At 38.9% G+C, this 14,519-nt stretch overlaps 1 protein-coding gene across 6 annotated transcripts in view; it reads right to left on the bottom strand.

The window, feature by feature from the left end:
* USP40 (ubiquitin specific peptidase 40) overlaps window positions 1-14,519 on the bottom strand; it is a 63,524-nt gene that overhangs the window by 38,533 nt on the left and 10,472 nt on the right. For 2 of the 6 annotated variants that reach the window (XR_005586107.1, XM_039494170.1), the window contains exons 7-15: window positions 13,513-13,656; window positions 12,100-12,228; window positions 10,981-11,085; window positions 10,526-10,633; window positions 6,901-7,225; window positions 6,269-6,350; window positions 3,083-3,254; window positions 2,165-2,249; window positions 13-83 (exon numbers count right to left, since the gene is read on the bottom strand). Coding sequence is in view for 4 of the 6 variants with exons in the window: in XM_039494170.1 (XP_039350104.1) it covers window positions 13-83; window positions 2,165-2,249; window positions 3,083-3,254; window positions 6,269-6,350; window positions 6,901-7,225; window positions 10,526-10,633; window positions 10,981-11,085; window positions 12,100-12,228; window positions 13,513-13,656 (1,221 nt within the window). In the remaining 2 variants the exon portion in view is untranslated. Of the gene's footprint in view, window positions 1-12; window positions 84-2,164; window positions 2,250-3,082; window positions 3,255-6,268; window positions 6,351-6,900; window positions 7,226-10,525; window positions 10,634-10,975; window positions 11,086-12,099; window positions 12,229-13,512; window positions 13,657-14,519 lie in introns of those variants that run through there. The other 4 variants (XM_039494171.1, XM_039494172.1, XM_039494173.1 and 1 more) reach the window with 4 other exon arrangements.

Genomic DNA, 14,519 nt, shown 5'->3' with positions numbered 1-14,519 from the left:
TTGTTGTCTTACCTCCTTGCCATTCCACACAAAGACATCTGCCCCATCTGCAAGTCCAATGCCACCCAATGTCATCTCATCTCCTGAAAAGATCAAATCATCAAGATTTTCGCAACAGGTAACCCATCTCAGCTGGCAAACTGGACACAGAATAGATTTCATTAATATTTGGATGTTCTATCTAAATGTAAAGTTGCTATGAAGAACAGATACAGAAGCCCAGAGCCCAGTTGTGTAAAGTGATCCATGCCCATATGCCTCTGAGGAGTCCCACTAAGTCAACAGGACTACTGGTAGACATAAGGGTCCACCTAGGCAAATCCTTTTGCAGGACTATAACATTAAACTCTATTTGACAAATCTGTCAATAACTTCCTACATGAGATTTAAAAGTACATTTTTATATTTAATTTATAATGCTAAATGCTGAAGCAGTCATGTACTGTATCCATACAGCCAGTATTTAACGTCGATGTGCTTAATTTTTGCATGCAATTAGTTTCATCTTCTTACCATAATACACATTAAATGGCAATTACTTTAACTCTACAAGGATTACATTAAAATTTGCAAGAACACTTGACAGTTTTTTGTTTAGCTTCTGTTTCTGACATTTATGCTATACAAATTACTTGACTATTTCTGGAAAAAAACTAATTTTCTGAGGCAGACAGACCAAGGCCTATCATAAGAACATAAGAATGGCCACACTGGGTCATACCAAACGTCCATTTAGCCCAGTATCCTGTCTTCCAACAGTGGCCAATGCCAGGTGCCCCAGAAGGAAAGAACAAAACAGGTCATCATCAAGTGATCCATCCCCTGTGGCCTATTCCCAGCTTCTGGCAAATAGAGGCTGGTAACACCATCCCTGCCCATCCTGGCTAATAGCCACTGATAGACCTATGCTTCAGGAATTTATTTAGTTTTCTTGAATCCTATTATATTCTTGGCCTTCACAACATTCTCTGGCAAAGAGTTCCACAGGTTGACTGTGCACTGTGTGAAGAAATACTTCCTTTTGTTTGTTTTTACCCTGCTGCCTATTAATTTCATTTGATGACCCCTAGTTCTTGTGTTATGAGGAGTAAATAACACTTCCTTATTTACTTTCTCCACACCAGTCATGATATGATAGAGGCCTATAAATCATATCCTCTTAGTCATCTCTTTTCCAAGCTGAAAAGTCCCAGTCTTATTAATCTTTCCTCATATGGAAGCTGTTCCATACCCCAAATAACTTTTGTTGCCCTTCTCTATATCTTTTCCAATTCCAATATATCTTTTTTGAGATGGGGTGGCCACATATGCACGCAGTGTTCAGGCTGTGGGCATATCATGGATTTATATCCAATTAAAAACTGAAGCAATAGATATTGTATTTCACTCAACTCAGATTTTTAAAAAAATCTGTCCTAATATCCAGAATGATAAAGCCATATTAAGTTATAAGTGTCAAGACTAATGAAAGTCAAATTGATATCTTAACTGAGCTGTGTATTGTGATATATATATATATATATATATATATATATATATATATATATATATATATATAAAAAACTTTCCCCTTCAAGTTTTCACTTCCACTCAGACATTCAGTTTAAAATGTCCAGTCCACTCGTTTGCTACTATCTTGCCTCTGAGATCCTCTACTTTTTAACTATTAGATAAATGCTAATAAGACATCATAAACATTCAAACGGATATCACAGTAAAATCTTACATGTCTGCAAATCTGATTAATTCTCAGAGACCTACACTTTCATCCTGCTTCCCACCAAAGGTTTCACAGAAGAGCCACTGTAAGGATCATAAAACTTTATTCTGTTTTAATATTATATTATTTATTATGTGTATTATCATAGGTCCTAGGAGTCTGAGTCATGGACCAGGTCCCCCCATCGTAGGCACTGAACAAACACAGATTAAAAAACAGCCTCTGTCCCACACAGCTTCCAGCTAAGTTAAGTTTGCCATAAATAAGATCAAGACTGAAGAGACTGCAGTGGATTTGCAAATTGGTCAAACTGAACACTGAAGTTAATAAAATGTAGTAATCTATTTCTCCAATAAGTTAATAAATGGAACATCTTCAAAATGCCGTAAACAAAGTATAGCGCGTGCAAATAAACAATGAAGCCTTGTTTTATGCAGGTCTTACCATCAAGTGTTTGGTAAAGATGAAGTCCTGCTGGTAGAGACTTTGCAGTACTGAGAATCACGTCTCCTTCCCAAAATTCCAACAGCTAATGGGTATAAATAAAACAACCAATTGTGAAAAAAAGCAAAAGTTGTAACCCCTCAGCAAAGTTTCAAACTGGTTGTAAAGGGTGAAATCCTGGCCCCCAAAATGAAGTTGAACAGAGTTTTGCTAACGACTTCAGTGAGGACAGGGTTTCATGAATTATATTCTCTCTGTAAAGCAGATAAGCAGTATGCTAGAGCACTTTTTAGTTTTTCACTCAAATATTTTTAGCCAACTGTCATAAATGATTACCTAGCCAATAAAGTGTAGATCAAGCACTTGTGCCAAAGTTTGAAAATATTTTGTCTTTGTTTGCACTCTACAATGAGAAATAAAAAGCGACTTGAGTTCTAAAACAAAGCCATTTCTAACTCCTGTGCTATCTGTCAAACTAAACCTGACCACTCTCTGGGAATTGTGATGTTTCTTTGGTTTACTGGGGGGGAAAAAAAAAGTTAGATTTTCCAGTTTGATAGTTTCAAAAAAATTCTAGGACTTCTTTTCAGTATATGCTAACTCTAATTGCTGATATTTTCTTGACTCTTTTTCCAGTCCAGGTCAGCAAGCTCCCTCCTAGTATGTAGTTGAAACAGCAATACCCAGATTGCAGACACAAAGTGTACAAGTCTGTATGTCAACTTGAAGGTATATTTTCATTACAACGTGAAGGGCTTGTTTCATCATTTCTGTGGCTTCAGACAGAAAGATATCAAATACTACAGAAAATTTCTTCTTGTCATACAGAGCACAGTCATGTCCACAATTTTAAAATTGTCTTTGTAACTCAGGTAAAGATAAAATGTTTGGGTTAAACACTCTTAAAAAAGTAAATACCTGAAATATCGATTGTCGCAGATCTCCTAGGGTTTTTCTTTTATCAATAGTCAGATCCAGCACACTTTCTTTCCAAGAAAGCGATGGGTGTAGGGCCCCATTGTAAAGTTTATAGTGAGAGCCCAAATGGAGGCGCAAATCAATATTATTGTCTGCAGAGTCAGAATCCATCCTGTTTAAAAAAAACAAAACAAAACGAGCTACACATCATAAATACGTATCAATACCAATAGGCTAAAATGAAAGGTGATTTACTGCTGACTGTTCTAGAGTTGCCTCTGTACATTTACGGGATTGGCACACTGTGGTGCTGAGCTCACAGATTAGCGTTATATCAGCACCAGAGCCACAGGTGGGAATCCGCAGAGGCCCAATGACCCTAAGATCACACCAATCTCAGACAGCACACTATTGTCGTGATACATATCCAAAATGTAATATATATTTGGAAACCTAGTAACTCACTGATCATTTTCAGAGTGGTAGCCATGTTAGTCTGTATCCGCAAAAAAATAAAATAAAATAATTTAAAAAAAAAAAAACCAAGGGGTACTTGTAGCACCTTAGAGACTAACCAATTTATTTGGGCATAAGCTTTCGTGGGCTAAAACCCACTTCATCAGATGCATGGAGCCCAGGTGCTGCTGTGAGGGAGGGAGGAGAAAGATGAGGGGAATCCTCTCCCCCCCGCCATAGCCCCTGGGCAGCCTGCATCCCAAACCCCTCATCCCCGGCCCCACCCCAAGCCGGAGCCCTCAACCCCCTCAGCACCCCAACCCTCTGCCCCACCCCAGAGCCCTCACCACTCCCCCACAATCCTCTGCCCCAACCCTGAGCCCCACTCCGAATTCCTCGGCACATGAATTTTGTTATGCACACCAATACAGAGGTGATGTGTCACACATCACCTCCATATTGGTGCACATAACAAAATTCATTGAGCACGTGTGGGAAAAATTAGAGGGAACATTGCTTGTGAGGTATTATTTGAAAACTCAACCTGCTGAATATTATTATCCTGTTGAAATGTGTGCAACACTGCACATGAAACTATGATTTTACTATATGTTTGTTACTGAAATATGCTGTAATTCTGGGCAACAACCTCAGACCATCTTCACAACGCGAAAAGCATGCCAGCTTCGTGCTAAAAGGCCATTATCTGATTAATCGGAGATTCACCAGCAGGGAAGTTGTAAACAAGAAATTTACAACTCTCCTGATGGTTGGCAGCTCACATATATCATGGAACTGCCTGACCCCATGACCCAGCAAAGACTTTTCCATTACAGAGGGTCAGCGTATAAAAAGGAGAGACAGTGACTGCCTCATCATCTCTCCTCCCCCCTCTCTACTCACAGCAGCAAGATCACTTGAAAGACAACAGGAGCATCACTGAACTGGGGGGAGTAGTCCTAGCTGGAAGGCTTTCCAGTTAGTATGGACTGCTGAGAGTTTTGGGGTGAGAGAAACCTTTTTGCTTTCAAATCTTATTTAGCTTGGTAAAGTTTAGGAATTAGCTTGCATGTTTATCTTTTTATTTCTTTTGTAACCAACTATAAACTTATATGCCTTATCACTTAAATCATATCTTTCTCTAGTTAATAAACTTCTTTAGTGTTTCTTCTAAACCAGGTTGTTTGATTGAAGTGTTTGGAAATCCTCTGCTTGAGACAACAAGGCTGGCTGTGCATTTTCGTTACCCTTTGCTGGAATGACAAACTAATTTATAAGCTTCTACAGTCCAGTGGGATACTGAACAGTACAAGACTTGCATTTCTGGAGGGTCAAGGCTGGGTCTGAGGTCACCCTGCAAAAGTACTTGGCCAGTAGAAGCTAGAGCAGGAGTTGGCAAACTCAGGCATGCAGCTCGCCAGGGTAAGCACCCTGGCGGGCCGGGCCAGTTTGTTTATCTGCTGCGTCAGCAGGTTCGGCGGACCGCAGCTCCCACTAGCTGTGGTTTGCCATCCCAGGCCAATGGGGGCGGCAGAAAGTGCCGAGGGATGTGCTGGCCGCGGCTTCCTGCCTCCCGCAATGGCCTGGGATGGCCAGTGGGAGCCGCGGTCCGCCGCACCTGCCAACGTGCTTACCCTGGTGAGCCGCATGCCAGAGGTTGCTGACCCCTGAGCTAGAGTATGACCTGGATGTTTGGCTGCTGGCGTCAGAACAGTGAGCTGCAGCACCACAGCATTTAAGGCACCCAAAGTTTACAGGGCAGGCGATGACAAAACTCCTTACTGATCTGGGTTGAATCTCAAAGTGTCAAAGTCCCTCAAAGAAACAAATTATCTATGCATTGTGCAGCGCAGAATAAAGAAGCCCTCCAAAAAATGCTAAAATATTTGTTAAATAGTGCTGATTTCTTCCAGGCCCTTCAAAGATCCATTTGTAATATAATTAATTTGTTTTATGGAAGATTAGGGTTATCTTAGTTTTTCTACCCAACTTGCAAATCAATACTCTAACACAACTGCACAATGGAAACAAATATGCAGAAGCTGCTCAGAGCCCCAAGATCTACAGCTAAGACCAAAAAGGCACATCAGCCCTGATTTCTGCTACTTGCACCCACTTTTAATCTGCAAGATACCAAATAAGGCAAAACAAGGTTTTTATAAAAAATAAAATTCATCCCGTGCAAAGGGGCCACACAAAGCCTATATATCACTTAAGGCTTCATTTGGAGTACTTTGGGTTTAAAGACGGCAGAGAGTGAATTCCAATAGCACAGTTTAAGTAAAAGTTTCTGTTCTGCTACACACCTGCTATTTTATTGTAGGATGGTTCCTTTCTCTCCCCATATCTCTATAAAGATAGCGCTAAGAAAACTCCTTCCATTCTATCCCAGGAGCTACATTAATTTACTTAAGTCTAGCACAATTTTTCATTTTTTTTTAAGTGAACTTGTTCTACAATTATATTAGTCTGACTGAGAAAGTAGGCCAGTAAAGGAATGTAACAGGGAGGTAGAGGAGAAGGCAGCGGACTAGAGTCAGGAATCCTCAATTCTAATTCCTGGATTCACCAATGACCTGCAATGTGACCTTGAGTTAGTCATTTTGTCTACATGACTCAGTGTTTCTCATCTGCAAAATTCGGATAATAATACTTTCCTTCCTTTGTAAAGCACTTTGAGATCTACAAATGAAAAAGTATGATGATGATGATGATGATGATATTACATACCTTCTCTTCTGCAGTTCAATGTTCGCAGCATCCATTTCATTCAAGAGATGGCCAGGAACCCGATATCTTGGATTTGCTTGTGCTGTGACCAAAGCAAGCTGGTTAGTTTGGATTTAGTTGTGTAAAGCCATACTGACATGCTTAGAAGTGGCTCAAGGCCAGGCCTCCCGATATGGTAATCTTTTAAAGTCTTTAATGAAGAATGTGGTGGCTTCTTTTATAATACAGCCTTAAGTTACAGGTAGATACAACATGCAAATTTTATTTCTGTTTATATTCCTATTAAGTGTTACTTAATGATATACTAGGCATAACTGTTACAGTATAAAAACTGTTGCTTGTATTTTCATTAGAATAGTGAGTTAATTTGTCAGTTTGTGGAAGAGGCTGGAAAATCTTGGCATCTGGAGACCATTAGCTGCCTAATTTATCACTACCATTCACACCACCCCATTACATCTCCTGCTAACTCTTTCCTCCATTATGTAGTGGGAAGATTTTTCTATTCCTTCTAAACAGAAAATATATATAAGAACTCCACTGCTGGGTTGTTGGGTTTTTTGTTTGTTTGTTTGTTTTAAGTAAAAATAATTTTGTGGTGGTAAGAAGAGTATGGTGAGTATTTTTTGTACCTTCAGATGGTCTTTTCAACTGGGATTTTCGATAAAACAGCATGTAGGCACTCTCTTTACCCTGAAATTGTTTCTCAATATCCTTCTCCTTAATGGGCTGAACTTTTGTATCATTCAAGTCAAACCAATGGGAACCAGAGGCGCTGTCCTTTAGCACTGTACATAGACTTTCTGAAGTCCACTGGACATCACTGTTCTGAGAAGGGCTTTGCAGAACTTGTCCTTGGCAATCTGACCCAAACTGGAGCTGATGGTACATCTCCTTTAGACTAACCTTATTATCATCAGGACTAAGTCGAAATATCTGAGAATGATTCTGCAAATACTAAAAAGGAAGAAAAACAAAGAAAAACAGTAGTGTCATAATGAAGGAAAACATCTATTAAATGTGCAAAGCTGCATTTGCCACCTCCAAGCCTTCTTTGCATGGCTTGACCTCCCTGAAGTAACAACCACTTTTAGGTATCTCCAAAAAATCTGTTTCTGCCATGCTTCCTATAGTGATTCATCTTGATTTGTATAGAAAACCCCTTTTGTTGCTCCCCTCTCCCTCATGAGTCAATCCTTAGGCTGCAACCGCCTCAGGGCAGGAACCTTCCCTTCTTGTCTGTAAAGTGCCAGCCACACTGTAAGCACTACCACGAACAAAGAAAAAAATACAGCATCAAGAGTGAGATCAGATTAAAGTCACGAATTTTAAAGTTACTGGCCTAAATTCATTTGGTACTCAACTTAACACCATATAAGGACCCCCGTTTTCCAAAAGTGCTTTGCTCCTGCTTTCTGAAGAAGAATGTAGAAAGTGTCCCTCACCTAAACAGAATACAGCTTGGTCCACTAGCACACTGTAGCTTTCACAGAATTTGAACCCTGGTCTTTCCCAGCTTTTGCCATAACCCCACTTACCTGACACTCCCCCCAAAAAGTCTACAATGAGAACTACAGGGGAAAAAAAACCTTCAGTAAATTAAAGTGAAATAATAAAGATAGGTTAGGAACTGACAGCCCAAACAGGCTCCCAAAGTGAATACAGAAAACTAAGAACAGCTACTTGGCAAACAGACATAGTAAACACCTTTGATAAAGCAGACCTGCACATAAGTGACCAAAGGACAGGGTTGTTTCCTAAACTCCCAGAGTTTTCCTATTTAGTTTTTATTTACTGTATGTCAATTTGTTTTCTTCTTGTATATGCTTCTCAGCAAGTCTCCAAAATAAAACCCGTGTTGCAAGATTTTTGTTGAACTAATATCATTCTTTAATTCAAGAGACCAAGTTCCAGTGGCCTACCTCTGCAGATGAACAGGACAGATAAGTAACATGGCACGGAGTTAACAAACAGCACTGATATCAAGCCCAGCAAACAGACAAATTGAAGTGGAATGTTGGGTGAGGAGTAGGGCAGCAGCGGGGAGAAGAAAGATGATAAACCAGAACAAGGATTTTCCATGGATGAAAATTAATACTTTATACCACTGTACCATACCAATCAGAGCTTATGGACTTCAAATTGGTCATTCGTCCATAAGACTAGTGGTTTTGGCACAGATCAGGGCCTTTATATTTCAGAAGCATCCAGAGGTCCCAATCTTGATTGTGCCAGTGAAGTACAAATACACATAAAGACGCTCCCTGCCCCAGACAGCTTACAATCTAAGCACTGTATATAGTAAATCCAAACCTCAGATAATGTAATTTCTGATCACTAACAAAAGCACATTCTTGAAGTATCAAATGAGTTGATTTCAGTGTATGTTCATATAGTCTCATTCAAATAAGCACACACACACACGCACACACACTAATCAGAACATGCCAGACAGATCTGTTCACTGAATGTACTGACATCACGAAAACCCACACATGTGCATGCACATTATAGTCGTTGATAACAGACATTCAATCATGACAGAAGATATTGTGTATGTTCAGTATGCTTTTTTGCTCATAGGTTATTTCTCAGTTTACTTTCAATCTCAGCAAAGCAGCTACTCCTCTAAGACAGCTCTGTTTGAATTTCACAATTTAAACTATTTTTGAATTATTCAAAATGTGAAAATAGTTTTGCATTTCAGTGAACCTTTGATTGTAAATCACATTGTTACCTGATAGCTCAGAGAGAGAGAGAAAAACTTCTAGTGCTAAACTGGGTGTCAGCTCCCTGTCACTCTAATCTGTTAGCCATCAAAACAATCTCATCAGAAGCTCTGCCAACCTTTACTTTGCCTTGCAGATTAACTTTAGGTGCACCCCAATCCTTGAGCCCCTTTGAACAGCATTCCCCTGTAGTATCCAACTCCTGACATCGGACACTCTCAGAAATGACCAAGTTTGCTGTCTCCAAAGAGACAGTGTACATACCAGCCTGTTTAGTTCTGCTAAGGAGTCGCACTCTATAATAAAACTAACAATAAGTGTATTAAGAACAGAGGTTCATGAATTCAAGTGACTGTTCAGTAAGAATAATAAAAACAAAAGATAATATGCTTCTACAAGACTAGAACTTAGCTCTAGCAAGTTAATCTTATCTAAAGCAGTTTCTCACCTGAAACCTTTTCTACAGAACTTGCTAGTTTTCAGTCTTAACCTGGATCCAGATTTTTCATGAACCACCCCCTCCGCCAGGGGTGTTCCTCATTGAAATGGATAACAAAATGTCTTTTTTGCTTCTCCTTATATTTCCCCAAAATTCATAGTTTTGATGCCAGAAACAAGACAACTTCCCTATGGTTTTAGTTTCTGGCATCTTCCCATGTTGATTTCACATCCCCACGCTGGTCAACCTGACTTTTCCTGTTGGACTTTCTCAAATGCAGCTTCCTTTGTGTTTAATTTACAATAGAGACAGCGTAGATAGGTGATTTCACACCCCTTTGTCTGGCAAATAGCTGCTCATCAACCCTGCCAGGAACACCGATTCTAAACATATTTTCAATACATGCACACGACTTCTTAAACAACATGCATACATATATCTGGCAATACTTACGACCAGCATGATATAAGCTTTAATTTGATACCTCACACAACATCCTTTATAAATACTATGACAGCAAAGTGGTAGGTGTAGTGAATTTGTCTGGTATGACAAGAGTTACACAGAGTGATGACCCACCAACGGGCCTGTGTGTCTCAACGCTTAAGAAGAAGAATTCAAAAGGTTAAAAATGAGTTCAAACTCAAAATTCAAATGCAGCAGTTTCCTTTACTATTGCAATGCAATTCTTGAGCTGGCAAGCTTGAGAATTTAACCAAAGTGATAATTTTTTGGATGTGTTCAAAACTACCAATGAGTAGGATTCAGAATAAGAGTTTCATTACAATCATGACTACTGAGTTGCTAATTCAAGTGTACTGTATTTTTTAAATCATTAATATTTCTATATGTAGACACTTCTAAATACATTGCTATATGCATTTTCATTAAGAAATTAGACTTACATTACAGACTGTCTGCTGGGAAAGGAGAGCCATTGTTTCTACTACTGTTCTTAACATTTGAAATTTTAGATGAACACAAGTTTAAAAAATTTTCTTAAACTGAAAATTGTGAAGTGATTTGTTAGTAATAGGTTTAGCTAAAATTTAACTAATGTACCTATTAGAGTTTTACTGTTTTTGTTACCTTTCGTATTGGTCCATATTGTTTCCTGTATTTTTTGTTCCAGGACATTCCTTTTTTCTCCAATAGTTTCTGCCCTAACTGATCCACAGGAATTTGTTTGGATTCTTCCTAAAGGAACACAGTTAACAGACTTTGAAATGATGAAGTGGGGGGCAAAACCTCAAACACACCAACCAAGAAGTATGCAACAAACAGGAATGGTAATAAACGAATGGGTTTTGCTAACCTTTGCAATAGCTTGGGTAAACTACTTAAGGCTACTAATGGATTGGCCAAACAAGTATTCAGAGAGATCCAGTGGATGACTACTTTTATATTAAAAATCAACTTCACACTTTCAGTCTCATGCTCCCTGCTGAATTACTAGGCCAAGTTTAGATTCTTTTCACTTACCCCACCCCTCTCCCAGATCAGTAATTAACAGGGAGCAGTAAAGATCTGTTTACATACCATACCTCTGATAAGATCCCTTTCAGGATTGTCAGTGGATTCTCCATTTCTTTGATATTTTCAGTATCTTTCTGAACCTTCTCTTCAGTCATCAGTTTGCGTTCCTCCTCCTGAAAAAGATCATTGATGGGATCCTTACTACAAGGCTATGGAAATAAAAACTAGTAAATACTATTATTTCAAACAGAGATGTGTATTTTTCCTTTTGCTTTCTAGCAGATTCTTTTCTTTTACAGAATTATGGATACCCATGTGTAACTGCAGCAGTTAAATGTGGAGAAAATGTCATTGAAGAAGTCATATCACACCACACACACTTACTCACCAACAGGGTTGGCCACAGAGGCAGGCATCATATTGCTTGGCTGCTCCACTCCCCCCCATCTCCTTTTTTAAAATAAACTTGGATGCTCAGAGGCATCAAATACAGTTTCCACGCTGCAAAACACTTCGGTATGCAAGGCCGACCCCATTACTGTTGTCTATAGAAGGCTCCTGATCACTCAGTTACTGCCCCTCCTAATTTCCACCCTTCTCCCACTCTCATGATGCAGCCTGTCAGATGAGATGACCAATATTAGATTCAAAGACTGCCAGTGCTGACAAGGTTCAGTGAACAGAAAATCCATGAGCTTTTACAGTCTAACAAAATAATGTTTGAAGAGGACTATCAAAATCTCTTCCTGTATAGGACACTGACTTCTATAGACGCTGAAGTCATTGGAAATTTTTGATATGGGCTGGCCAGCCTCACAGACAAAGCTGAAAGTTTAGCATTCTAAACTTGGTAGGCCCCTTAGAGCCTAAATCCCTCTCTAAATCATATACTGTGACTTAACTCAGCAGGATAGCAAATAGACAACTAAATCTAGTCACAAAGTTTGATAGAGTTTCCAGTCTCTGATTAGAAGAAATCATTCCTTGACTGAATAAAGGATCTCTTCACATGAAATGAGTGCATGACAAAGGCCATGAAGGACAGCGTGAGTGAATGCCTCACTAGACTATTTTTGTTGATACAAAGTGTACTTAATGCTTTAATACAGTTTACATTAATACATCTCAAGGAATTGAAACTCGCCAAGCAGGAGAAAAGCCATACAAAATGAGTGTTCTAGACTTACTTGCAATTGCCAATTTCCTAATGCATCAACATCTTTGATATAAACATGGTAGTGTCCTCCATAGCAGCCACCTTTGTGTATAATAACAGAGAAGAGCTCATACATGTACTCTGAATCCTCCAACTGAGTCTAAAACAAGAGGAAATTAATAAACCCTATAAGTCTTTTACACAACTACAAGAAGATTTTACACTATGGACAAAATTTCAGGTGTTTTAATGGGGAAAAAGAACAATCAATGCAGTTCTCTGTTATCCACCATTATTCCAGAGTTGGAGATACATTTGAACAAAGCCAAAGATGCATTTAACTACTTTAGAAGTAAAATATTTTCAGTAACAGTGGTCAACATAAAAGTATGTTTTATTCAAATACTGAAACATGCCAACTCTGCTGTCCCTGAAATTACGATTCATACTTAGTGAAGTATAGTTAGCAGCTCCATTAGCTAGTATTGTATTGAATATTTCAATTGAATGCTGTTGAAATCTTTTTGTTTGGAAACAAAAATGTTTATCATAAACAAGTTTACACCACTTACTCGTAGGCATAGTTGCAATTTTCTGGAAAGTTACAAGTAAATAGTTTAGGAATTCTAAGTTAAAAGTGACTTCTTGAGAAATGATGGTGGGGGATGGGTGTCTAATTTCACTGGCCCCTCTAAAAGGCTTTGTTAACTCTGGAAACTTTGCAGCGCTTAACAAAAAAACCCCTCACATGTAGCTTAACTTTTACAAAAATTAAATAAAAGCAAAATAATAGTATGCTCCTCCACCAAAGCTAATGTTGAAAAATTCTTCCTCAACTGCCAATTTGCAGAACTTTAAAGACCAAAACCATGGTGATTAAGATTTTAGGAAAACAGACTTTAAAATGTGTCTGCAGTAAGTATATTATTTACATCGTTTAAGGACTAAAGTTAATTACGTAAAGGCTTTGTTTTGTTAACAACTATGTTTTGGTTATATGAATGTCTAATATGACTATTCATCCGTATAGATTTTTAAGAGAATGCATAAACTATAAGGGTGTGGCAATATACAACTGAGTTTCTATATAATGCTATTAGATAATACCAACATAAAAACTCATGTAATGCAACAACTAACTTTCAGATAATGAGGTTTTTGCCTGGAAATGTTCAATTAAGTTTTAGGCTATTACTGATTTTTCCCATTTGTCAGTACTACACATAAAAGCTTTGTGTTCGCACCACAAATGCTAGGGTTTCCAACACTATTAAAAGAGATCTCTTTTGGAAGGACAGATTGCAGACAGAGGAAAAGCCATACAGTTTCTCCTGCAAATAGCCTGTGACCTGACCAAAAAAGGTAAAATGAAATATGGCTCATCCTCGAGATAAATTTCCCACATATTCAGCCAGAGAACAAATTAAGACAAAATTGTTCAAACCTGCTCACAAAAAGGCCTGAGGTTAATCCGGATAGGGAACGTATAGCAGCTTGTTTCCTTGTATCGTTCACACTTCTCAAAGTCAAAGTTAAACCTCAGGAGCGAGACAGTAAGAAAGGGAGGCAACTTACGTAGTTTAGCAGACTGTAAAATGAACAAAAAAGTTTTAAGTATGAGTTTATTACAGGAAAGCAGCGGCATGTCCTCCATTCTAAACAACTCTCTCAGGCTGTCAGAAGAAAAGTTCCCCAAAAGGTTTCAGTAGAAAGCAATCAGCCATTATGGATTTTGTAAGAGGATTTCATTCATTAAAGAGAAGATCCCAAAGGTAATGACAGTGGAAAGTAAAAATTCAAGCAAACGATGTAAGGGAGAAGTCTGGATAGCACATCAAAAGATGTATTTCACCACATTACATATTATGTGAAATGGTTAAGTGTCATAGGACAGATGAACAGTTAGTAACCTAGTTCTAGTATGTGCCAGCACAATCACTAGTCAATTCTTTGACACTTCCAAGAGAGACCCAAGTAATAAGTAGTAGATGCTATACCATCTTTTATTCAGACCCACTCCTTGACAAGTCGTCCAGTACTGCACTAGTCCAAATGTTTCTCCTCCTCTCTGACAGGTTATGAGGTCCATCAGAGAAAAACCTTTGACTCCTTCGGGGAGTTCAGACATACCAGTTTTGAGGGACAGAGCACACAGACAGCCTAAAGAGTTTACAGCCTGCTGAGATGAATGAAAGCAGTTTACCTTCTTTTAGAGGTGAATAATCCTGCTCCCTTCCCCACAGAGAAAGAAGTGTAATGCAGGATTTGGGGGTACAATTAACCGCACAGGATGTGAGGAAAGGTTTAAGGAGCTTAAGCTGGGGAGGCACACCTCCTGGACAGCACAGAAGAGTCCTTTAGGGGCTCCCCTGTGCAGTATGCTGGGCAGTGGGGATTCAGGGTCATGGGTGACTGATCCATTGCTACATGGATCCACTGGTTATTTCCCAT

The sequence above is a fragment of the Mauremys reevesii genome, linkage group 11, assembly GCF_016161935.1.
Source record: "Mauremys reevesii isolate NIE-2019 linkage group 11, ASM1616193v1, whole genome shotgun sequence".
NCBI classification, from domain to species: Eukaryota; Metazoa; Chordata; order Testudines; family Geoemydidae; genus Mauremys; species Mauremys reevesii.
Note: the sequence above shows the minus strand (reverse complement) of the source record. Positions and strands in the feature narration are given on the sequence as shown.